This window comes from Bombina bombina, chromosome 11 (assembly GCF_027579735.1).
Source record: "Bombina bombina isolate aBomBom1 chromosome 11, aBomBom1.pri, whole genome shotgun sequence".
NCBI lineage: Eukaryota > Metazoa > Chordata > Amphibia > Anura > Bombinatoridae > Bombina > Bombina bombina.
The window spans coordinates 64,550,206-64,576,676 of NC_069509.1; the positions used below are offsets into that span (position 1 = coordinate 64,550,206).

General features: G+C 41.1%; 1 protein-coding gene across 1 annotated transcript in view; it reads right to left on the minus strand.

Annotated features, from left to right (window-relative positions):
* The window catches only part of LOC128641671 (uncharacterized), a 133,376-nt gene that overhangs the window by 79,877 nt on the left and 27,028 nt on the right, over window positions 1–26,471 (minus strand). The window contains exons 6-9 of the mRNA XM_053694203.1: window positions 22,532–22,706; window positions 19,441–19,566; window positions 18,977–19,039; window positions 16,136–16,258 (exon numbers count right to left, since the gene is read on the minus strand). Of these exons, the coding sequence (XP_053550178.1) occupies window positions 16,136–16,258; window positions 18,977–19,039; window positions 19,441–19,566; window positions 22,532–22,706 (487 nt within the window). The remainder of the gene's footprint in view (window positions 1–16,135; window positions 16,259–18,976; window positions 19,040–19,440; window positions 19,567–22,531; window positions 22,707–26,471) is intronic.

A 26,471-nucleotide genomic window follows, 5' to 3' on the forward strand; every position in this document is an offset into this window, starting at 1 on the left:
TAAGAACGCCTCTCTTTTTATCTGGTCTACAGACAATCGTGAAAGAAGAAACCTTCCAATTTGGGAAGGAATTTTTGAACTCTTGATACCCTTGAGACATGATTTATAATGTCCAGGGATCCTGAACGTCTCTTATCCAAGCCTGGAGAAAGAGAGAGTCTGCCCCCTACTAGATCCGGGTCCCGGATCGGGGGCCGCCCCTTCATGCTGTCTTGGGAGCAGCAGCGGGCTTCTTGGGTTGTTTACCCTTGTTCCAAGCCTGGTTGGGTCTCCAGGTGGACTTGGCTTGTGAATAATTCCCTTCCTGCTTGGCGGAAGAGGAAGGGGTGATTCTTTTGAAATTGCGAAAGGAACGAAAATTACTCTGTCGTCCCCTTTGTTGAGATGTCTTATCTTGAGGGAGGAGGTGACCCTTACCTCCCGTAATGTCAGAAATGATTTCTTTCAAGTCAGGCCCGAATAGGGTCTTTCCCTTAAAAGGAATAGCCAAAAGCTTGGATTTAGAGTACACATCCGCAGACCAAGATTTCAACCATAGGGCTCTCCGTGCTAAGATGGAGAATCCCGAACTCTTAGCCGCCAATTTGGTGATCTGAAAGGCAGCATCCGTAATAAAAGAAGTAGCCAGTTTAAGGGCCTTAATTCTATCTTGTATTTCCTCCAAAGAAGTCCTAAGAGACTCTTCTAGAGCTTCAAACCAAAAAGCAGCCACAGTCGTGACTGTTACAATGCAAGCCGCTGGTTGCAATAAAAACCCTTGATGAACCCATAGTTTTTTGAGAAGACACTCCAACTTCTTATCCATGGGATCTTTGAAAGCACAACTGTCCTCGATAGGAATAGTCTTACGCTTCGCCAGAGTAGAGATAGCTCCCTACACCTTAGGGACCGTCTGCCAAGAGTCCCGAACGGTATCAGCTATAGGGTACATTTTCTTAAAAATAGGGGAAGGAGAGAACGGGATACTCGGTCTTCCCCATTCCCTTGCAACAATTTCCGAAATTCTCTTAGGAACCGGAAAAACATGGGAATAAGAAGGAACCTCTAAGTATTTGTCCATCTTACATAATTTCTCTGGTGGGACCACAATAGAGTCACAATCGTCCAGAGTCATCAAAACCTCTCGCAGCAACAGACGGAGGTGTTCAAGTTTAAATCTGAAGGACATGACGTCCGAATCGGTTTGAGGCAATGCACTTCCTGAATCAGACAGTTCCCCCTCAGACAGGGTCTCCCTACCCCCCAATTCAGAGCCCTGGAAGGGTACATCGGAGATAACTATCAAAGCATCAGAAGTCGCATGGACCACATGGGCTTCTGTCCTGCTGCGTTTGACTTGTAACACTGGCAACTTAGATAAAACTTCTGTAAGAGTGGATGACATAACTGCAGCCATATCCTGCAGAGTGAATGAAGTGGACGCAGTTGAGGAACACGGCGTCGCTTGGGTGGGCGTTAAAGGTTGTGACGCTTGGGGAGAAAGTTGGGGCATACCCTGATTCTCATCAGTCTGAGAAGCATCCTTAGACATACATGCATTAAAGAAAATGTGTTCTTTACATTGTAAAGCCCTCTCAGTACATGAGGGACAAAAAGTAATAGGGGGTTCCACATTGGCATCTAAACACATAGAACAGGTACTTTCCAGAGGTTCAGCCATGACAAACAAACTAGCAATAGCAATGTTGATCGTCTTTACTTAATTAACATTCATTTTGAAAGTCAAAACTTATAGAATTTTTTTTTAAATAAAACAAGCCTACTATGTGTTTAAAAAAAATAAAACCGCAATAATTTCTCTTCCACAAGAAAACTATGTAACAATAGAGAGCACTATAAATCCTTAGCAAATAGTACTCTGTTGCCCAGTTCAGCTATGCATGAGGGTATAGCAAAACTTTTGACACTTGCACCTCGCCACAGCTCTGCTGCGGCGCCTAGCTGCTCCCAGAAGACACTGAATATTCCGTGATCAGCGTTCCCAAGTCTGTTTGTGAAGTTGCAACACAAACTGACTTAGGCCACACCGGAGCCCAGAGACCTGCTGCCGATCGAGGATCCGGATGACAAATGCGCGGCTAAGCGCGCAAAGCTAGGCCCCGCCCATCATGGGCGTAAATCAAATCCCCAGTAGAGAAACCGCATGGGAAGAAAAAATTTTAGGTTTAACCTCATAAACCAAAATAACGAGAAACGCCAATGTGCCCCTCAAACAACACACACTCCCCTGACCAGTCATAAGTTTCACCACAGATAACGTTAGCCCTTGGGGAACAATCCGCAATCTCCCAGCGTCAGCCCACAACATAGAATACTGAAGCACGCATCAGTTTACTGAAAAACACAGTTGATAGTACCCAAAAGAGAGGGGAACCACAGGCACACCATTTCATTTCACACTGCATACTGATCACCCCTCCCCGGGAAAAGGGAATAAATGTCAGTCTGTTCTGATATATCTTAGTTTCCCCAGAAGCAAATGACTGAACATACCTCAATGCTGAGCGCAGCATGACATGGTCCCACACAAGGAAGATGTTCTTTTCACCACCTTCAGCCGATCTGTGGGAACAAGCAGGATCTTAGATAACGTTTGCTAAGAATATCATCATCAGGGCAGCAAATAATGTCTCTAACTTTCTTGGGGTGTCAGTGAATGACGATTTCTGTCTACCCTGAGAAAAATAGTACTCACTGGTACCATTTAAAAATAAAAAAAACCTCTTGATTGAAGAATCTAAACTAACACCTCACTTTACCTCTTCCTATCACTAACACAGGCAAAGAGAATGACTGGAGTGGGAGGGAAGGGAGGAGCTATATATACAGCTCTGCTGTGGTGCTCTTTGCCTCCTCCTGCTGACCAGGAGGTGATATCCCATAAGGATGAAATCCGTGGACTCGTCATATCTTGTAAAAGAAATAAACATAGACCTGACTCATGGCAAATATATGCAATATATATTAGAGCTTTCAAATATAAAGTGCCAAACATAGCTGAAGCTGAAGACACCCATACACATATAGCAGACAGCCAAACCAGTACTGAAACATATCAGCAGAGGTAATGGTAGAGGAGTATAATGTTGATCTGTAAAGGGAGGTGGCAGATGAATCCCCACGACCAAATTTAAAGAGAGTCATAGAATAGATTTCCCATAGGTGAAAACATGGCATCATCAGGCAATACTCCCTTCACATCCCTCAGACAAACACTGTACTTTGAGAGGAATTGGGCTTCAAAATGCTTAGAAGCGCTTTTCACAGAAGAAATCAAGCAAAGTTTGTAAAACTAAGGTGTGAGTGAGGTGGGAGGTGTATTTATAGGCATTTTGAGGTTTGGGAAACTTTGCCCCCTCCTGGTAGGAATGTATATCCCATACGTCACTAGCTCATGGACTCTTGCCACTTACATGAAAGAAACAAAATGTATGCTTACCTGATAAATTTATTTATTTCCGGATATGGTGAGTCCACGGCTTGAGTAAATACTGTTGGGAATATCACTCCTGGCCAGCAGGAGGAGGCAAAGAGCACCACAGTTAAAGTGCTAAGTATCACTCCCTTAACCACAACCACCAGTTATTCGACCGAAGGGAAATGGAGAAAAACATAATTTATGCTTACCTGAGAAATGTATTTATCTTGTGGTGTATCCAGTCCACGGATCATCCATTACTTGTGGGATATTCTCCTTCCCAACAGGAAGTTGCAAGAGGATCACCCACAGCAGAGCTGCTATATAGCTCCTCCCCTAACTGCCATATCCAGTCATTCGACCGAAACTAGTCGAGAAAGGAGAAACCATAGGGTGCAGTGGTGACTGTAGTTTAAAATTTAGACCTGCCTTAAAAGGACAGGGCGGGCCGTGGACTGGATACACCACAAGAGAAATAAATTAATCAGGTAAGCATAAATTATGTTTTCTCTTGTTAGGTGTATCCAGTCCACGGATCATCCATTACTTGTGGGATACCAATACCAAAGCTAAAGTACACGGATGAAGGGAGGGACAAGGCAGGTACTTAAACGGAAGGGACCACTGCCTGTAGAACCTTTCTCCCAAAAATAGTCTCCGAAGAAGCATCAAAGAAGTATCAAATTTGTAAAATTTTGAAAAGGTATGAAGCGAAGACCAAGTCGCCGCTTTGCAAAACTGTTCAACAGAAGCCTCATTTTTAAAGGCCCAGGTGGAAGCCACAGCTCTACTAGAATGAGCTGTAATCCTTTCAGGGGGCTGCTGTCCAGCAGTCTCATAGGCTAAGCGTATTACGCTCCGAAGCCAAAAAGAAAGAGGTTGCCGAAGCCTTTTGACCTCTCCTCTGTCCGGAGTAAAAAAACAAACAGGGAAGATGTTTGACGAAAATCTTTAGTCGCTTGTAAGTAAAACTTTAAAGCACGGACTACGTCCAAATTATGTAAAAGACGTTCCTTCTTTGAAGAAGGATTAGGACACAATGATGGAACAACAATCTCTTGATTGATATTCTTGTTGGAAACTACCTTAGGTAAAAACCCAGGTTTTGTACGCAGAACTACTTTATCTATATGGAAAATCAGATAAGGAGAATCACATTGTAAAGCTGATAACTCAGAGACTCTACGAGCCGAGGAAATAGCCATCAAAAACAGAACTTTCCAAGATAAAAGTTTGATCTCAATGGAATGAAGGGGTTCAAACGTAACTCCTTGAAGAACCTTAAGAACCAAGTTTAAGCTCCATGGAGGAGCAACAGGTTTAAACACAGGCTTAATTCTAACCAAAGCCTGACAAAATTCCTGGACGTCTGGAACCTCTGCCAGACGCTTGTGCAAAAGGATAGACAGAGCAGAAATCTGTCCCTTTAAAGAAATAGCTGATAATCCTTTATCCAAACCCTCTTGGAGAAAGGACAATATCCTAGGAATCCTAACCTTACTCCATGAGTAATTCTTGGATTCACACCAATGAAGATATTTGCGCCATATCTTATGGTAGATTTTCCTGGTTACAGGCTTTCGTGCCTGTATTAAGGTATCAATGACTGACTCGGAGAAGCCACGCCTTGACAAAATCAAGCGTTCAATCTCCAGGCAGTCAGTCTCAGAGAAATTAGATTTGGATGATTGAAAGGACCTTGTAGTAGAAGGTCTTGTCTCAGAGGCAGAGGCCAAGGTGGAAAGGATGACATGTCCACCAGGTCTGCATACCAGCTCCTGCGTGGCCACGCAGGCGCGATCAAGATCACCAATGCTCTCTCCTGTTTGATTTTGGCAATCAGTCGAGGGAGCAGAGGAAACGGTGGAAACACATAAGCCAGGTTGAAGAACCACGGTGCTGCTAGAGCATCTATCAGCGTCGCTTCTGGGTCCCTGGAACTGGATCCGTAACAAGGAAGCTTGGCGTTCTGGCGAGACGCCATGAGATCCAATTCTGGTGTGCCCCAACGATGAACCAATTGAGCAAACACCTCCGGATGGAGTTCCCACTCCCCCGGATGAAAAGTCTGACGACTTAGAAAATCCGCCTCCCAGTTCTCTACACCTGGGATATGGATCGCTGATAGATGGCAAGAGTGAGTCTCTGCCCAGCGAATTATCTTGGAGACTTCTAACATCGCTAGGGAGCTCCTGGTCCCCCCTTGATGGTTGATGTAAGCCACAGTCGTGATGTTGTCCGACTGAATTCTGATGAACCTCAGGGTTGCTAACTGAGGCCAAGCTAGAAGAGCATTGAATATTGCTCTTAACTCCAGAATATTTATTGGGAGGAGTTTCTCCTCCTGAGTCCACGATCCCTGAGCCTTCAGGGAATTCCAGACTGCACCCCAACCTAGAAGGCTTGAATCTGTTACAATTGTCCAATCTGGCCTGCGAAAGGTCATACCTTTGGACAGATGGACCCGAGATAGCCACCAGAGAAGAGAATCTCTGGTCTCTTGATCCAGATTAAGCAGAGGGGACAAATCTGTGTAATCCCCATTCCACTGACTGAGCATGCATAATTGCAGCGGTCTGAGATGTAGGCGCGCAAATGGCACTATGTCCATCGCCGCTACCATTAAGCCGATCACTTCCATGCACTGAGCCACCGAAGGGCGCGGAATGTAGTGAAGAACACGGCAGGAATTTAGAAGCTTTGATAACCTGGACTCCGTCAGGTAAATTTTCATTTCTACAGAATCTATCAGAGTTCCTAGGAAGGAAACCCTTGTGAGGGGTGATAGAGAACTCTTTCCCTCGTTCACTTTCCACCCAATGCGACCTCAGAAATGCCAACACTATGTCCGTATGAGATTTGGCAATTTGGAAGTTTGACGCCTGTATCAGGATGTCGTCTAGATAAGGGGCCACTGCTATGCCCCGTGGTCTTAGGACCACCAGAAGAGACCCCAGAACCTTTGTAAAAATTATTGGGGCTGTAGCTAACCAGAAGGGAAGAGCCACAAACTGGTAATGCCTGTCTAGAAAGGCAAACCTTAGGAACCGATGATGATCTTTGTGAATCGGTATGTGAAGGTAAGCATCCTTCAAATCCACTGTGGTCATGTACTGACCCTCCTGGATCATAGGTAGGATTGTCCGAATAGTTTCCATTTTGAACGATGGAACTCTGAGGAATTTGTTTAAGATCTTTAGATCCAAAATTGGTCTGAAGGTTCCCTCTTTTTTGGGAACCACAAACAGATTTGAATAAAATCCCTGTCCTTGTTCCATCTGTGGAACTGGATGGATCACTCCCATTATTAGGAGGTCTTGCACACAGCGTAAGAATGCCTCTTTCTTTATCTGGTTTACAGATAATCTCGAAAGGTGAAATCTCCCTTGTGGGGGGGAAGCTTTGAAGTCCAGAAGATATCCCTGAGATATGATCTCCAACGCCCAGGGATCCTGAACATCTCTTGCCCACGCCTGGGCGAAGAGAGAAAGTCTGCCCCCTATTAGATCCGTTGCCGGATAGAGGGCCGTTCCTTCATGCTGTCTTAGAGGCAGCAGCAGGCTTTCTGGCCTGCTTGCCTTTGCTCCAGGCCTGGTTAGATTTCCAGGCCGGCTTGGATTGCACAAAAGTTCCCTCTTGTTTTGTAGCAGAGGAAGTTGATGCTGCACCTGCCTTGAAGTTTTGAAAGGCACGAAAATTAGACTGTTTGGCCCTTGATTTGGCTATGTCCTGAGGAAGGGTATGACCCTTACCTCCAGTAATGTCAGCAATAATTTCCCTCAAACCAGGCCCGAATAGGGTCTGCCCCTTGAAGGGAATGTTAAGTAATTTAGACTTTGAAGTCACGTCAGCTGACCAAGATTTAAGCCATAGCGCCCTACGTGCCTGGATGGCGAATCCAGAATTCTTAGCCGTTAGTTTAGTCAAATGAACAATGGCATCAGAAACAAAAGAATTAGCTAGCTTAAGTGTTCTAAGCTTGTCAAGTATTTCAGTCAATGGAGTAGCTGTCTGAAAGGCCTCTTCCAGAGACTCAAACCAGAACGCTGCAGCAGCAGTGACAGGAGCAATGCATGCAAGGGGCTGCAGGATAAAACCTTGTTGAATAAACATTTTCTTAAGGTAACCTAATTTTTTATCCATTGGATCTGAAAAAGCACAACTGTCCTCGACAGGGATAGTGGTACGCTTTGCTAAAGTAGAAACTGCTCCCTCCACCTTAGGGACCGTCTGCCATAAGTCTCGTGGGGTGGCGTCTATTGGAAACATTTTTCTAAAAATAGGAGGGGGGGAAAACAGCACACCGGGTCTGTCCCACTCCTTAGTAAACCTTTTAGGTATCGGAAAAAACGTCAGTACACACCGGCACCGCATAGTATTTATCCAGTCTACACAATTTCTCTGGCACTGCAATTGTGTCACAGTCATTCAGAGCAGCTAAAACCTCTCCAAGCAACACCCAGAGGTTCTCAAGCTTAAATTTAAAAGTAGACATATCTGAATCAGGTTTCCCCGAGCCAGAGATATCACCCACAGACTGAAGCTCTTACTCAGCTTCTGCATATTGTGACGCAGTATCAGACATGGGCCTTAAAACATCTGCGCGCTCTGTATTACGTCTAACCCCAGAGCTATCGCGCTTTCCTCTGAATTCAGGCAGTCAGGCTAATACCGCTGACAGGGTATTATCCATGATTGCCACCATGTCCTGCAAAGTAATCGCTATGGGCGTCTGATGTACTTGGCGCCATTTTAGCGTGAGTCCCTTGAGCGGAGTCAAAGGGTCCGACACGTGGGGAGAGTTAGTCGGCATAACTTCCCCCTCGTCAGAATCCTCTGGTGATAATTCTTTTAAAGAGAACAGCTGTTTAAAGTGAAATCAATACATTTTGTACACATTCTCCTATGGGGTTCCACCATGGCTTTTAAACATAATGAACAAGGAGTTTCCTCTATGTCAGACATGTTTATACAGACTAGCAAGCTTGGAAAACACTTTAAATCAAGTTAACAAGCAATATAAAAAAAAAGTTACGTAATTTTGCCAAAATTTGAAATAACAGTGAAAGAAGGCAGTTAAACTAACAACATTTTTACAGTGTATGTAACAAGTTAGCAGAGCATTGCACCCACTTGCAAATGGATGATTAACCCCTTAATACAAAAAACAGATTAACAAAACGAAAAATATGTTTTTTAAACAGTCATAACAACTGCCACAGCTCCTACTTTTGAAGCCTTTTGAGCCCTTCAGAGATGTCCTATAGCATGAAGGGGACTGCTGAGGGAAGCTGAATGTCACAGTTTGTAATTTTAACTGCACCAACTGTAACTTTTATACTATAACAGTGGAAAGCCTCAGGAAACTGTTTCTAGGCAAAAATAAAGCCAGCCATGTGGAAAAAACTAGGCCCCAATAAGTTTTATCACCAAAGCATATATAAAAACGATTAAACATGCCAGCAAACGTTTTATATTGCACATTAATCAGAGTATATACCTCTGATAGCAAGCCTGATACTAGTCGTAATTAAATCACTGTATTTAAGCTTTAACTTACATTAATCCGGTATCAGCAGCATTTTCTAGCAAATTCCATCCCTAGAAAAACTTAACTGCACATACCTTATTGCAGGATACCCTGCACGCCATTCTCCCTCTGAAGTTACCTCACTCCTCAGACATATGTGAGAACGGCAGTGGATCTTAGTTACTTCTGCTAAGATCATAGAAAAACGCAGGCAGATTCTTCTTCTAAATGCTGCCTGAGATAAAATAGCACAACTACGGTACCATTTAAAAACAAACTTTTGATTGAAGAAAAAACTAACTATATTTTACCACTTTCCTCTAACTACCTCCAGCTATGTTGAGAGCTTGCAAGAGAATGACTAGGTATGGCAGTTAGGGGAGGAGCTATATAGCAGCTCTGCTGTGGGTGATCTTCTTGCAACTTCCTGTTGGGAAGGAGAATATCCCACAAGTAATGGATGATCCGTGGACTGGATACACCTAACAAGAGAAAAGGAGTAACAAAATGTAGAGGTGCCTGAGGTTATAGTCAAAAGAACAAATGTTTTAAAATAAAGAGTGGGGCCGTGGACTCACCATATCCGGAAATAAATAATTTTATCAGGTAAGCATACATTTTGTTTTTCTTTACTAAGATATGGTGAGTCCACGGCTTGAGTAATTATTGTTGGGAACCAATACCCAAGCTAGAGGACACGGATAAATAGGGAGGGACAAGACAGGCAGTCTTAAACAGAAGGCACCACCGCTTGAAGAACCTTTCACCCAAAAGAAGACTCAGTCAAGGCAAAAGTATCAAATTTGTAAAATTTTGAAAAAAGTATGAAGAGAAGACCAAGTTGCAGCCTTGCAAATTTGTTCCACAGACGATTCATTTTTGAAAGCCCAAGAGGAAACAGCTCTTGTGGAATGAGCCGTATTTCTCTCAGGAGGCTGCTGTCCAGCAGTCTCATAAGCCAAACAAATTATACTTCGTAACCAAAAAGAAAGAGTAGTAAGCAATAGCTTCCTGACCTTTACGTTTCCCAGAGAAACAGACAAAGAGGGCAGAGAACTGGCGAAAATCCTTAGTCGCCTGCAAGTAGAATTTAAGAGCACGTACAACATCCAAATTTTGTAACAAACATTCTTTGGAAGGAGGAGGATTAGGACACAGAGAGGGAACAACAACTTCCTGATTGATATTTCTATTAGAAACAACCTTAGGAAGGAAACCTAACTTAGTACGAAGACCCGCCGGCATGAAAAATAAGATAAGGGGAATCACACTGCAGAGCTGAGAGTCCCGAGACTCTTCGAGCAGAAGAGATAGCAACAAGAAACACCACCTTCCAAGATAACTTAATGTCTATGGAATGCAACGGCTCAAACGGATCCAACTGTAAAACTTTAAGAACAAGGTTATGGCTCCAAGGAGGAGCAACAGACTTAAAGACAGGCCTGATTTTGACCAAGGCCTGACAAATAGATTGCACATTTGGCACATCCGCCAAACGTTTATGTAGTAAAACTGATCAAGCAGAAATCTGACCCTTCAGGGTACTGAAGAAAAGATATAATTCTAGGAATTCTAATTCTACTCCAAGAGTAGCCCTTGGATTCACACCAATAAAGATATTTACGCCATATATTATGGTAAATCTTTCTAGTAACAGGCTTGCGAGCCTGAATCATGGTCTCAATGACCGACTCAGAAAAACCACGCTTAGACAGAATTAAGCATTCAATCTCCAAGCAGTCAGCTTCAAAGAAATGAGATTTGGATAATTGAAGGGACCCTGAATCAGGAGGTCCTTCCTCAAAGGTAGTCTCCAAGGTGGGAGAGATGACATCTCCACCAGGTCTGCAAACCAGATCCTGCGAGGCCACACAGGGGCTTTTAGAATCACTGACGCCCTTTCCTGTTTGATACGAGCAATGACTTGTGGAAGGAGAGCAAACGGAGGAAACGGGTAGGCCAACCTGAAAACCCAAGGAACCGCCAGAGCATCTATCAGAATGGCCTGCGGATATCATGACCTTGAACCGTACTTTGGAAGCTTGGTGTTCTGACGGCATGCCATCAGATCTAACTCCGGCACCCCCCATTTGAGGATTAAGCTGGAAAACACCTCTCGATAGAGTTCCCACTACTGGGGATGAAAAGTCTGTCTGCTCAGAAAATCCGCTTCCCAGTTGTCTACTCCTGGAACGTGGATGGCAGATAGACAGCAATAGTGGGTCTCTGCCCACTGAAGAATCCGAGTAACCTCCTTCATGGCTAAGGAACTCTCGAGTTCCTCCCTGGTGATTGATGCAAGCCACAGAGGTTATGTTGTCCTACTGGAACCTGATAAACTGGGCTGAGGACAACTGAGGCCAAGCCAATGGAGCATTGTAAATCGCCCTCAACTCCAAGATGTTGATGGGAAGAGCAGACTCCTCCCGAGTCCAAAGGCCCTGAGCTTTTAACAAGTTTCAGACTGCTCCCCAGTCCAGCAGGCTGGCATCTGTGGTCTCGATCACCCAGGAAGGTCTCCGAAAGCATGTGCCCTGAGACAGATGTTCCTAAAAAATCCACCACGGGAGATAATCCCTTGACGACTGATCTAACTCTATTCTCTGAGATAGATCCACATGGTCGCCATTCCATTGTCTGAGCATGTATGTATTGTATTGGGTACTTGTAAAGCGCGGATAATCACCGTAAGGGTCTCAAGGCGCTGCTCATTTTATCGACCTCGGAAGGATGAAAGACTGAGTGGACCTCGCCGGGATCGAACCTGCAACCCTTGGGTTGCTACAGAGCTCAGCCACAGTGCCTTAGCATGCTGAGCTATCTGTCCGGCTGCATGCACAACTGGAGAGCTCTCAAATAAAACTGAGCAAAAGGAATGATGTCCAAGGAAGCCACCATCAGACCGATTACCTCCATACATTGAGCCACTGAAGGATGAGCAGAAGCCTGGAGAGGCAAGAGGAAATTATTTTGTTTTTCCTGACCTCTATCAGAAAAATCTTCATCTATAGAGAATCTATTATGGTCCCTAAGAACACTACTCTTGTAGTAGGGGAAAGGGAGCTTTTTTTTCTAGATTCACATTCCATCCAAGGAAACAAAGAAAAGACAACAATATCTCTGTGTGAGATTTTGCTAGTCGAAAAGATGGTGCCTGAACCAATATGTCGTCCAGGTAGAGTGCCAAAGCAAATCCACAAGAACGGATCACTGCCAAAAGAGCCCCTAGAACCTTTGAAAAAGTTCTGGGAGCCGTGGCTAGACCAAATGGAAGGGCCACAAACTGGAAATGTGTGTCCAGAAAGGCAGATCTTAGGAATCTGTGATGTCCCTGTGAATAGGAACATGAAGATACGCATCCTTTAGGTCTATGGTTGTCATAGCATGCTTTAGGTCTATGGTTGTCATAGCATGCTGAGCTATCTGTCCGGCTGCATGCACAACTGGAGAGCTCTCAAATAAAACTGAGCAAAAGGAATGATGTCCAAGGAAGCCACCATCAGACCGATTACCTCCATACATTGAGCCACTGAAGGATGAGCAGAAGCCTGGAGAGGCAAGAGGAAATTATTTTGTTTTTCCTGACCTCTATCAGAAAAATCTTCATCTATAGAGAATCTATTATGGTCCCTAAGAACACTACTCTTGTAGTAGGGGAAAGGGAGCTTTTTTTTCTAGATTCACATTCCATCCAAGGAAACAAAGAAAAGACAACAATATCTCTGTGTGAGATTTTGCTAGTCGAAAAGATGGTGCCTGAACCAATATGTCGTCCAGGTAGAGTGCCAAAGCAAATCCACAAGAACGGATCACTGCCAAAAGAGCCCCTAGAACCTTTGAAAAAGTTCTGGGAGCCGTGGCTAGACCAAATGGAAGGGCCACAAACTGGAAATGTGTGTCCAGAAAGGCAGATCTTAGGAATCTGTGATGTCCCTGTGAATAGGAACATGAAGATACGCATCCTTTAGGTCTATGGTTGTCATGAACTGACCCTCTTGTACTAAAGGAAGAATGGAGAGTATAGTCTCCATCTTGGAGGATGGAACTTTGAGAAACTTGTTTAGACACTTCAAGTCTATAATGGGATGGAAAGTTCCCTCTTTTTTTGGAACCACAAATAGGTTGGAGTAGAACCAGAAACCCTGTTCCTGCACTGGAACTATCCCTCCCAGAGAGGAAATATGTTGCATACATTTCAAGAACGGCTCTTTTTTTATCTAGTGTGCGGATAATCTTGAGAGAAGGAATCTGCCTCTGGGAGGAAAAGTCTTGAATTACAATTTGCAACCCTGGAATACTATGTCTATAGTCCAGGGATCTGGGACATCTCGTATCTAGGCTTGAGAGAACTGAGAAAGTCTGCCCCCCCACCTGATCCGATTGTTGCTGCTTGGAAGAAAAAGGAGAAGGCTTTCCTCTAAAGTTACGAAAGGAACAAAAATTACTCTGACATCCTTTAGCCTATTTTTCTTATCTTGAGGTAGAAAAGACCCTTTTCCACCCATAATATCAGAGATAATTTCTGCCAAACCGGGTACAAACAAGGTTTTGTCCTTGTAAGGAATCGCCAGAAGCTTGACTTTAGAGGAAACGTCCGCAGACCAGGATTTCAACCAAAAAGCCCTGCGGCCTAGGACAGCGAATCTAGAAGTTTTAGCTCCTAAATTAACAATCTGTAAAATGTCATCTGCAATAAAGGAATTGGCCAATTTAATAGATTTAATCCTATCTTGAATTTCATCCAAGGGAGTCTCTACTAGAAGAGAATCAGATAAGGCGTTGAACCAATAACATACCGCACTAGTCATGGAGGAAATATACACCGCAGGTTGCCATTGGGGACCTTGATGGACAAGAAGCTGGAGGCTTATTTGAAAAAGATTTATGTTCATCGGATCCTTAAAAAGAGCAGCTATCCTCAATAGGACTAGTGGTTCTTAGTCAGGGTGGAAACGGCCCCTTCTTCAACTTTGGGTACAGTATATCAAGGGTCTTTAATGGAGTCCTTGATAGGAAACATTTTCTTAAAAATGGGAGACGGGGGAAAGACACCCCTGGTTTCTCCCATTCCTGTGGGATAATCTCCCTAGCACGGTCCGGCACAGGAAAAACTTCCAAAGTGGAAGGATCATCAAAGAAACTATTAAGTTTACTAGATTTCTTAGGAGTGACAACAACAGGGGTATCGAAGGCATCTAAAGTAGCTAAAACCTCCTTTAACAATACACAAAGGTGTTCAAGCTTAAATCTGAAGGATACCACCTCAGTCTCAGAAGAACGCATTATACTTTCCAAATCTGAGATTTCACCCTCAGAAAGTCCCAATGTATCTTCCTCATTAGATTTATGAGAAAGGGCAACTTGGGAAGCAGAACTGAGGACAGGCACCTAACTTTCTGAATTTCTAGATTTCCTGGGCAGCAATTTCTGCTTTTAAATAAACTCCACTAGGAGTTATAGAGGAACCACAGGGCACTGCATTTTACACCATTGAGGCTTGGGACGTAGCAGGAGAAAGCTGAGGTATTATTTTAACAGCATCATCCTGAGAGACTTTAGGCTCAACAATTTTACCTTTAGTTTGAAAGGTTTTCTTGACACATGAAGAACAAAATTGCATAGGAGCTGCAATTTGTGCATCTAAACATAATAAGCATGAATTCATGAGAGCAGGCTTTTGCTCCATATCAGACATGTTGTGAAACAGTAAATAAACTTGTACAGATAAGTTTAAAAGATTTTAATATTCAATTAAAATAAGCCAAGGAAAAAAATCACTTTAAATTTTATCCTAAATTAGGATCGATCCCCAGCTAAAATTATGTGAGAAAAGTTAAGAAAAAACATTTAGTAAACATCAAATAAACTTCTAATACCTCTCAGACAACCCCACATCTCAATTACAGAGGTGCCTTACCGCTACCAATTAAGACCAGATCACCCAGAAATGGAGAAAAACAACTTTGTGACCGAAACTGCCGAGCTCAAATTACTGCTGCGACACAGAGAGGCACTAAAAATAGCTTCCTGGTACACTGAGTACCAAAAATAACCGTTTTTTCAAACCGGACAGTTTACAATGTTGCATCAGTTTATTTTAAAGCAATGGGGAAATGAATAAGCTGCTGAAATAGAAAATTCAGCCTTACTTTCAGTTTAAACTTGTATTGTTATATCAAGTAAATATGTGTCAAAAAATAAAGCCTAACAAAAACATTTTACCCTTTCTTTTTAAAAGAGTTTAAATGTTAGTCTCACACATGGTACAGTGCCTGCTTCATGCCCCAGTGTAACCCATACAACAGGATTATCTATGTCCTAATAAAAAAGCAGTGCCTTTTAATTTGTTAAGTGCATGGTCTCCCCAAGTGGAAGAAAAAGCACGTATCTGATCCGCTGTCCGGCATGTAGACAGTTACAAGGTATGAGAAGACATAGTTCTTCACAGAGACCTATGAAAAAGAAAGAACAGAGTAGCCAACTCTGGCTTTCTAAACTAGGGCAGAAATTGTTAAGAAAACTCAGTAAGTACCTCTTTAGTACCTCTTTACAAGTTTCTAACTGCTTTAAAGCCATCACTACCCGACTGCAAGGAATGACATGGAATACGGCTATACCCCAAAACGTGCTTGTAGATGAAATAAAAAATTTTTTCCAGACACCTAAACTTCACCTCCTCCATGCACCGAAGGTAAAGAGAATGACTGGGGGTTGTGTGTAAGTGATACTTAACAGTTTAACTGTGGTGCTATTTGCCTCCTCCTGCTGGCCAGGAGTGATATTCCCTACAGTAATTCCTAAAGGTGTGGACTCACCATTATCTTAGGAAAGAAAATTATACATATGTTTTTTTATAAATTGTATTAAAAACAAATATTAAGAAGTCTGGATGTCAGAATAATGCTGGATTTTGGGAATTGTATCTGTATACACTTTTTAGACAAACAGATTATGTTAAGGATTGGAAAGCCATGCTGTATAAATATATTTTCTGATTTATGAGCATTTTATCTTAGACTGTCATTACAGGATGAGATTAGTGAGGGAACTGACCAAAATTTACAATGTAACAACCAGAATGAAAGTTGAAGGCAATACTTTATACACATCATATTTTTAAAAGTGTCTAGATGTTAGAAGCACAGCATTTGCTAGATTCATGCTAAATCATCTTAATACATACTTACGCGTTTGTAAAGGTATAACAGTGCGGAGGGAGTTGAAGCGATTGGAAGAACATTAAAAATTTGTCAAAGATGGTCTTAGGGTAATCTGATAAAACCAGATGCTTTTGCATAGTTGTTACAATCCTGTACAAAAAGAGAAAATTCTGGATTAGCAGAAGCAGAATACACAGTAATGATTGGTCTGTTCCAAACCAAAGTAAAGTAAAAAAAATAAAAAATTAACAAGCATTTACAGTGATCAACAAATCTGTTCCAAACTTTAGGAGACAGTAAGATATTTTTCAGAGTCAGGCACACTTTTAGAAACCAGACAGTGGTATTTGTATATAGATATATAGAGAATCAACCAAAAAGTTAGGAGCCAGAGGTAAACTTCTATGAGCTGGTGACTCCCTGGCTCTGGGGTTTGTCGAGCTCTGATTTAAAAACCTCTTAATAAGCACTGTATAAAGTGTAACTTAACAGACATAGCAAATGCTATTGGCAAACTGAGCAACAAACAAATACAGTGAAAATAAATTTCTTAAAAGGGACACTGTACTATAAAATGTATTTCCCCTCAATGTGTTCTAAATTACTTGTTTTGCCTACCGCAGAGTATTAAAAGTGTGGCAAATTGTTTCTTCAAGTTTATGTCTGTACTAGAAATAGCAGTTTTTTTTATCATTAAATTCATCACCTAGGATATGCCCAACAATAATGGACTGAGCTTGCAAGTATAGCTGACCTGATAATGTTATTTATGTTAGGTACTGAAATGCTGATTATTCCTAGGGGTGTTGAAAGAGCACAAGCAGCTATTTCACATACAACATATTTCCCTTGCATTATAATCATTACCATTAACTTATCATTACACCAATTTATGTTAAATTATGCAGTTAACATGCTTTAGATAGCTTAAAGCACCATTAAACTTGACATTTCAACAATGTATAAAATGTTTCATTATTGCAAGTGAAAAATATTTGCAATATACATTATTTATTTTGCTGCCTTTGGTTGTAAAATACATCGAAAAATTGTGATTGTTTCACTTTCTCTTAAACTTATGATTCAGAAAGAGCAGCAGTTTTAAGACCCTTTCCAATTTACTTCCATTATCAAATTTTGCAGTCTTTTTATATTCACGCTTTCTGGGGAACAAGATCCTACTGAGCATGTGCACAAGCTCACAGGGTATATGTATACTAGTTTGTGGTACAAGGGACAAAAAAATGGGAGGGGGAAAAAAAAAGTCAGAAAAAAAATCTACTGCTTATTTGAAATTCAGATTATCGTTATGCAATTCTACTGCATTAAGTTGTCCTTTAATACTTTTAGGCAATTTATGTAAGCTTTTGTTTACTTCACCCTTTCTCAGCAGTCACGTTTGTAAAATGTGGATTATCAGTTTTGCATTGAAAGGGCAGAATTATATAACATTATATTAGTGCGAGCTTTATGTAACATAATATTGGCGCTGGAATTTTTGTCCGACAGCGGGAGCGAGCTACATTGAGTGTAATGGCGCGGTCGTGCCGGGCTGTGACTAGACAGCTGCCCAGATGCGCCCAGAGTGAAAACCAGACCCGCTCAGTAGAGCAGAGGGCGGGTCTGAAAAATCCTCTTTTTTTAATAAAAATTCCAGCGGCAATATTATGTTACATAAAGCTAGCACTAATATAATGTTATATAAATCTGCACTACGTGCAGAATTACATAACATTATTTTCTAGGTTTACTGCCCCTTTAACAATCATGATTTTGTGCTGCATCTGAATATTAGTTTGTGATTGGTTTGCAAGGATTCGTTTGTTCTGGGGGGCAGGGAAATCAGTGAAATAAACATAAACCTATTTACTCATTTGACAAAATAAAGCTGCAGTTTTCATTGAAAAAAGTATTCTCAGATATGAAGGTTCAAAATCATGTAGTTTACAATTTGTGTTTAGCAGTCCTTTTTAAGGGACAGTCAACACCGACACAATGGGATTTGATATGTTTGTAACGCAAATGAAGATCCGCCTGCACCGCCTCCCTTCTCCATCACCTCTATCCTTGTCCAAGTAATCCTTCCAAATACATCCGTTAATCTACTCGAAATATGGCCGCCAATCTCCCCCCACTATTACGTATTAACCTTCTCTCTCAAGCCATCCTCCAATCAGAATGGAATCCTCAGTCAGAATCTTTAAACTCGTTCACAGCGTTAAGAGCATGCACAATTCAATTTTTGAAAGCTAATAAATGACTGAATTACAAATGTGCATGCGCAATGACATATCGAGCGCGTCATCAATCCCTACATGAACGAGCCTGAATTGAAATAAAGATTCGGAAGAAGGAGAAGGAGCTTGGCGGCCATATTTTGAGTCTATTAACAGGTGTATTTGGAAGGATTACTAGGACAAGGATAGAGGTGATAGAGAAGGGAGGCGGTGCAGGCAGATCTTCATTTGCGTTACAAACATATGAAATCCTGTTGTGTCGGGTGTAGGGTTGCCACGTCGGCCATGTTTTCCTGGGCACTTATAAGTTACACATGCTGCTGGGTTAGCAGGACGGAACATGTATTGTGGTTCTGAACATCACATGAATAGTGATGATTAACAGCACAATACATGTTCCTACCTGCACACCCTGCAGCATGTGTAACTAATAAGTGTCCAGGAAAACATGGCCGAGTCGGGCGTTGACTGTCCCTTTAAGTATCATTTATACATAACAGAACATGTTATAATATTACAAATTATTACAATGAACAGCTACTTCATGGTGCCACATGGGCAGCAACATTTTGTATGGTGAACACTGCCTCACCTAAGTACCATTCACCCATACCTTACTTAATAATCCTACCTTGACATCAAACGGACTACAGCTTCTTTTGGATTTGTAGACGGATCACTGCTTGTAGGAGTGCTATTATGAATAAATAAACAATAGTAGAACAACTGCATATTAAATATTCAAAAGATTATAAACTTACAAACATCTAACCATAGGAACATTTTTAAAGCGCTGTTTAGATATTGGAACAAAATATTTATACCCCCTATGCACAACATTTTAATGCAAAAAACATTATCTAATTTGTTTCTTATAGTCATTAACATATATTTTTTATTACTTTATTGAATTAAACTTTTATGTTTTTCCCCCACATACGAAGTTGCTATTTTCGTGCATCTTTTTAGAATGGGAAAGTGCGGTACAAAACATATAAAATAAAAGTGAGAAAAGAAAAAATCAACGGTTAAACAAATTAAACCCAATATACGTGAGGCTGTAACAATACATAAGGAATTCACTGGTATACTTACTTGGGAGTCATCTTATGAAGAATCAGTTCTTTGGCGGCACCTAACAGCATCACAGCAGCAGCTTTTGGAGTTTCCTTCTCTGCTCGCATCAAGTATTCCAACACCATGGTATAAACAGGAGAATAACTGCAGTGATAAAGGAGGTTACACATTCAGAAAATGTTTTTTTTTCCCTCTTTATAGAAAGTAACACGCATAAGTTCTTTATTTTGCTATACAGGTACATATATTCCCAAATCCGGAATTCCAAAATACGAACTTTTTCACTAATATTTTTTTTTTTAAATAAAATGATAAAAAATTACAATTTTTCCTACCTGTAAGTCACAAAAGTATTTAATCCTTTCCTGCCGAGGATAAAGTGTCTACATCGGTACAACTGTGTGCACGATCGCGAGATTTCAATTATTGGATCGGGTCTGGGGTCGTCCCTATAACGCTACCAATGCCCTCCAGACTGCGATCAAATCCAGGAAGCTAAGAAGGCTTCAGGACAGCCGTTAGCTATGACGTTGTATTCCATCATAACGGCGGCAAAAGGTTAAAAAATTAAATAAAACTATCTTTAGGTTACATGTGTAAGTTGTATTATGACAGGTAAATATTGCCTGAACGACATAAGATATTGTTGCATATACTTGGTTCCATCCCCTCTCCAAACTGTCCCATTTTAAAGATGCAAATATTCTAACATCCAAGTTATTCCAGAATCCAAATGTTTTCCGGTCCCAAACAGTTTGGATAAAGGGTTTAAGCAACACCCAGATGCACCTGACCCCACTTAAAGTAACAGGGTAACATAGCAAGAAACCCCCGAAATCTATGCTTTCATATAACTAAACACTATAAAATATATATAGGCATTGCCAAAGGCAATACATATGCCTCATCAAGTAAAATGAGATGCAATTAAACAATCAAAGATATAAGAAAGCGAAAATAGTGATTACCACAAATAACAGTCCCGCTAATAACTTGGAGCAAGAACCCCTCCTGTGGTCTTTACCACTCCTGTGACCTCCAGTTGAACGTGGTTATTCACATCGCAAAGTCAAATTCTAGCTCGGGCTAACAAGCAGCACTGCAGGAGGTGTAGACTTAGTGTGCCCGCTCACAGTTTACTAACTACGGAGCCTTCGCAGGATCAAATACCACTGCACTATCCACTCCACAAACAGAACAGAGGTTACATAGCTGCCATTGCTCATTTAGGTTTATTTTGTATTTGTACTAGTTTTTGATCACTGAAATTAGACGTGCATTCAGGTCATTTGGTAGCAAAAACTAATACTGAAGATGGCAGCCACCATTGGCAATCGGATCGTTTAAGAGCCGTTTTTCTTTTTGTGAAAGCGCAGCACACTAAGATCTGGATTGCATTTTCACAAGAAATCCGGCTCCGAAAAGAGATCAATTACGCTGCCGGCTGGCAATCATCATTCGTCTGCTGCCGAATGACCCTAATGCACATGCCTAATTTAAATCCACTTTTTTCCAGAGAATGTACCCATTTTCATGGGCATAGCCTATTTGTAAATACACAAAGCCTTCCTTAGCTTAACTCTCATGGTTACTAACCTGCTCTCACTCATCAGTTGATTATTTTACCTTTGCTCTAGTTCAGATATCATAATAATCTAGCCACTTAGTGTGGCCTAAGGACTGGAGCTGAGAAACATTGCCCTGTATAACTGAGCATCCTATATATTCCATAATGCATTACTGTATTGTTTACCAAAGTCCAAATTGTCTGAAAAAATTCCCAGGTCCCGTTGCTCTTATTTTACCATGTGTATAAAGCACTAAGTCTATATTTAGCTTCTGAGTTTTATCATTCTAAATGAATAATGTCGCACACTGTGGTGTTACATTTTAGATCCCACTCACGTTCAATCCACCAGTTATCACTAATTTTTTATCTACCTTCCTGAAATGTAAACAGATTTTTTTTAAACAATTTTAAACAACCTTCAAAATGTATCATTAAATTTGCTTTGTTCTCTTGGTATTCTTAGTTGAAAGCTAACCCTAGATAGACTCATATGCTAATTTTGAATCCCTTGAAGGCCGCATCTTATCTCAGTGTATTTTGACAGTTTTTCACAGCTAGATAACACTAGTTTGCAGAGGCTTAGAGACAAGGTAATCACACAAATAATAAGTAGATTAATATAACAGTGTTGGTTATGCAAAACTGGGGAATGGGTAATAAAGGGATTATCTATCTTTTTAAAAGGGACAGTCATGTCCAAACAAAACTTTCATGATTCAGATAGTGCACGTCATTTTAAACAACTTTCCAATTTACTTTAATCACTAATTTTGCTTTGTTCACTTGGTATTCTTAGTTGAAAGCTAAACCTATGAGGTTCATATGCTAATTTCTTAGACCTTGAAGGCCGCCTCTAAACTGAATGCATTTTGACCACTAGAAGGCATTAGTTCATGTGTTTCATATAGATAACATTGAGCTCATGCACATGAATTTACAGAGAAGTTAGCACTGATTGGCTAAAATACAAGTCTGTCAAAAGAACTGAAATAAGGAGGCAGTCTGAGATGCTTAGATACAAGGTAATCACAGAGGTAAAAAGTGTATTAATATAACTGTGTTGGTTATGCAAAATTGGGGAATGGGGAAGAAAGGGATTATCTACCTTTTTAAACAACAAAAATTCTGGTGTTGACTGTCCCTTTAAGCAATTAAAATGTCCAAGCAGATTGTCCTTTTAATCTCTGCAAACGGATTAAAAACACATAGTTGAAGACAGCTCCGGAACAGCAATGCACTGGTGGGAGTTAGCTGAACACATCTGGTGAGCTAGTGACAAGAGACAAGTGTGAGTAGCCACCAATCACCAGCTAGTTTCCCAATAGTGCATTTCTGCTGCTGAGGATATGTACATATGCCTTTCAACAAAAGATACCAAATGAACAAAGTCAATTGGATAATAGAAGTAAATTTAAAAGTGCCTTAAATGACATGTTGTAATTAAATCATTAAAGTTACATTTGTATTTTCATGTCCCTTTTAGATAACATTCTATACTAGCTGTGAAGTTCCCATTCATTAAACATATACGGTCGTTACCTGCACACAATGACTTCCGCATGATTCAAGTGGCAGTTTTTGCATTGCTTGCAATTTTTCCCACGGTGGCATCCACATCCACAGAGATAATATTTATCACGAGGTACGAGTTTTCCCTCCAAATATTTGGAATAGACTATAGACAGTTCATTAATGAATCTCTGCAGTTTGTTTCCTAATTTAAACAAAAACACAATTAACAGAACAGATGGAAATGGTTAAATCAATAATGTTTACAACTAAAAGGTCTAAGGTTTTAGATTAGTCAAACTAGTTTTGAAGGACAATAATTGTCGAGATACTACAGGCTCTAATTCTGAGCCAATAAGCAGCACTAGTTGCACATCCGAGTCGCGCTACTGATTGGATCAGCGTCAGGTTGGGACCAGCAGTGCTTTTTGGGTCCTGAGCAGCCTTTTAACCCCTTAATGACCACAATGTACCCTGTATGTCACTGGTCGTTAAGGGTTTTTTCAGGACATAATAGCACAAGTCTAGCAAGAACACGCTATTAATGCACTCCCTCCAGCAGGCTTTGTGGAATAGAACAGTCTCAACGCTGGTAGCAAGACCACGCAATAAAACAATCAAGTCCCAAAAAAATACAATTTTAAATAACTTTACAATTTACTTCTATTAACAAATTTGCTTAATTCTCTTGTTATCCTTTGCTGAAGAAACAGCATTGCACTACTGACAGTTAGCTGAAAATATCTAGGTAGCCAATCACAAGAGACAAATGTGTGCAGGCACCAATCAGCAGCTAGGTCTCACTAGTGTAGGATAGGTGCGTATTCCAAGAGAATGAAGCACATTTGAAAATAGAAGTTAGTGTAATGGTGTCTTAAAATGACCTGCTCTATCTGAATCATGCAAGTTTAATTTTGACTTTCCTACCCCTTTAAAATTACATGCTTTAATGAATAAGAGCAAATTAATGTTTGACTATTATGGACCTTTAATATACAAGTGATAAGGCTAAAAATAAATTACCCTAAAGGGTTGTTCTAATGCAAAACTTACAAGGTTCATAAAACCATGTATTAATGACCTTAAACTATGAGATTAACCACAGCAAAGGGGTTACAACACACAAGGGTCACTAAATACAGTAGAAATGAATAACTTTGAAATTTGCCAAAATAATATTCTGCTGCTTATTTCAGATTCAAAGTTAATTCAATGTTCCCTCCCCTGCATCATGTGACAGCCATCAGCCAATAACAAAACGCATTTACAATACTGTGCAAAAGTTTTACGCAGGTGTGAAAAAAATGCTGTAAAGTAAAAATGCTTTTAAAAATAGAAATGCTAATAATTTATTTTTATCAATTAACAAAAAGCAAAGTGGGTGAACAGAAGAAAAATCTAAAGCAAATGAATTCTTCTAGGTACACTTGCAGAAAGTCAGGCATTTTCTAGGCATATAGGCAGGTACATGAGTAAACAATTATACCAACCAGATGCTAATGATCATCAATCTAATATGTAGGTTGAAACAATCATTAACAGAAACAGTTGGGTAGGAGCAGCAGCAAACTCTGCTAACAAGGTGAGGTTGCTGAAGGCAGTATAAAGTCATAAGTCATACATCATGGTAAGACTAAGCACAGCAACAAGACACAAGGTAGTTATACTGTATTAGCAAAGGTCTCTACCAGGCAGAAATGTCAAGGCAGGCAGGGGTGTCCAGATATGCTATCCAAGCTCTTCTGAAGAAGCACAAAGATACAAGCAATGTTGAGGACCATAGACGCAGTGGTCAGCCAAGGAAACAGTGCAGCTGATGAAAGACACATCCTGCTTACTCCCCATTGCAATCGGAAGATATCCAGCAGTGCCATCAGCACACAAATGGCAGAAAACAGTGGAACTCTGGTATACCCATTTATGGTCCAGAGAAGTCTGCTCAGAAGTAGTCGTTATGGAAGACTTGCAGCCAAAAAGCCATACCTCCCCCATGTGGAAACAAGGCCAAGCAACTGAAATATTTGACTGTAGCAGAAGGCAGGTTGTTCGCCAAAAGGGATGGAGAACAGTAGAAGAATGAGTGTCTGCAGGCAATAGTGAAACATGGTGGAGGTTCCTTGCACGTTTGGGGCTGCATTTCTGCAAATAGAGTTGGGGATTTGGTCAGAATTAATGGTCTCCTCAATGCTGAGAAGTACAGGTATGCAATACCGTCAGGGAGGCATCCGATTGGCTAGAAATGATTCTGCAGCATGACAATAACTCAAGTATCCAGCCAAAGTCATTAAGAACTATCATTAGCATAAAGAACAATTAATCCTGAAAATGTTGGTGTGGTCCCCACAGAGCCCTGATCTCAAAATCATTGAGTTTGTCTGGGATAACATGGAGACAAAAGCAACTGAGGTTACCTAAATGCACAGACGAACTGTGGTTATTTCTCCAAGGTGTAACACCGTAATGCCGTGGGGCAAGTGTAAACACTTGCTTGAAAAATGAGATCACACAATCGTTGATGTGATCACGTGATTTGAAGGCCGAGTTCAGATCATGGGGGACTGCCTACAATGCTAGGCACATCCCCCAATCCGATTCTCCATTAAACAAAAGGAGGAGGCTGCGGGACGCCAAAAAAAGGTATGAGGTTCCATGCCGTCCTAAAGGTGTTAAAGCCAATCACTGTTAGGACGGCATAGAACGTTCTAAGGGCATGAAGAGGTTAAAAAGCTGTGTGCAAGTGTACCTAGATGAATGGATGCTGTTTTGAAGGCAAATGATGGTCACACTCAAATATTGAGATATTTCTTCAGTTTACTAACTTTGCATTTTGTTAGCTTTTTAAAGTATTCTTAAAGGGATATGATACTGAGATGTTGAAGTACTTGACAGTGATACAGCATAGCTGTAAAAAGCTGACTAGAAAATACCACGTGAACAAAAGGTCTAGAATCTACCCCCTAGAGGAGATGCCACCATTCTCCAGGACTTCAATCTCTCTGAGGGGCTGCTGCCACCAGGCCTTTGAAGGGGACAAGGCGTTCCCCAGTTCAAAAGCCAAGGACCATCTCTGACTCCCACCAGGTGGGAGGTGCAAAGAAAAAAGATAACTGTGCTCTGTGTCAATTCCATTGCTAAAAGCTGATGAGTACAACAACTGAGCGACTAACTAGCACAAGAAAGGGAAATACTTAAATGGACAGTCTACACTAAAATTGTTATTGTTTAAAAAGATAGACAATGCCTTTCCGACCCATTACCCAGCTTTGCACAACCAACTTTGTTAGATTCATATACTTTATAACATTTAAACCTCTAAATATCTGCCTGTTTCAAAGGCTCTATAGACAGCTTCCTAATCACATTCTTTTTTATTTGCTTTTCACAACCGGAAACTACTAGTTCATGTGGGCCATATAGATAACAATGTGTTCACGCCCAAGGAGTTATTTAAGATTTAGCACAACACAGTACTAAATGAAAGTCAATAGAAAATAAATAAAAAGTTATGTGATCAGGGGGCTGTCAGAAGATGCTTAGACACAAGGTAATCACAGAGGTAAAAAGTATATTAATCTATGAGGGACTGGGAGAGAGACCTGGGGGTGGTTCATGGGGATGCAGTTTGGAACCGGACCCTTCAAGACGTGAAACTAGCAGCTCGCTGCTCAAATCTCTGAACTCTACATCAAATTATTATTAAAATGGCACTGGGTCCCAACCAGGTTGCACAGGATGTTTCTTCTCAGACATGCAGATTGTTGGAGGGGGTGTGGTCAGAGTGGCACTCATTTAGATGTGTGGTGGAGTTGCCCTAGATTGAGTACCTTCTGGGCACGTGTGGCGGATTTACTACTCCACTTACAGTTGGTACAGCACCTGACTGGGGACATTGCACTCTTCCACTTAGGACCCCAAAGACTACAGAAATTTGATAGAGCCTTATGTGTCATCATTCTGCTAGCTTCTAAAT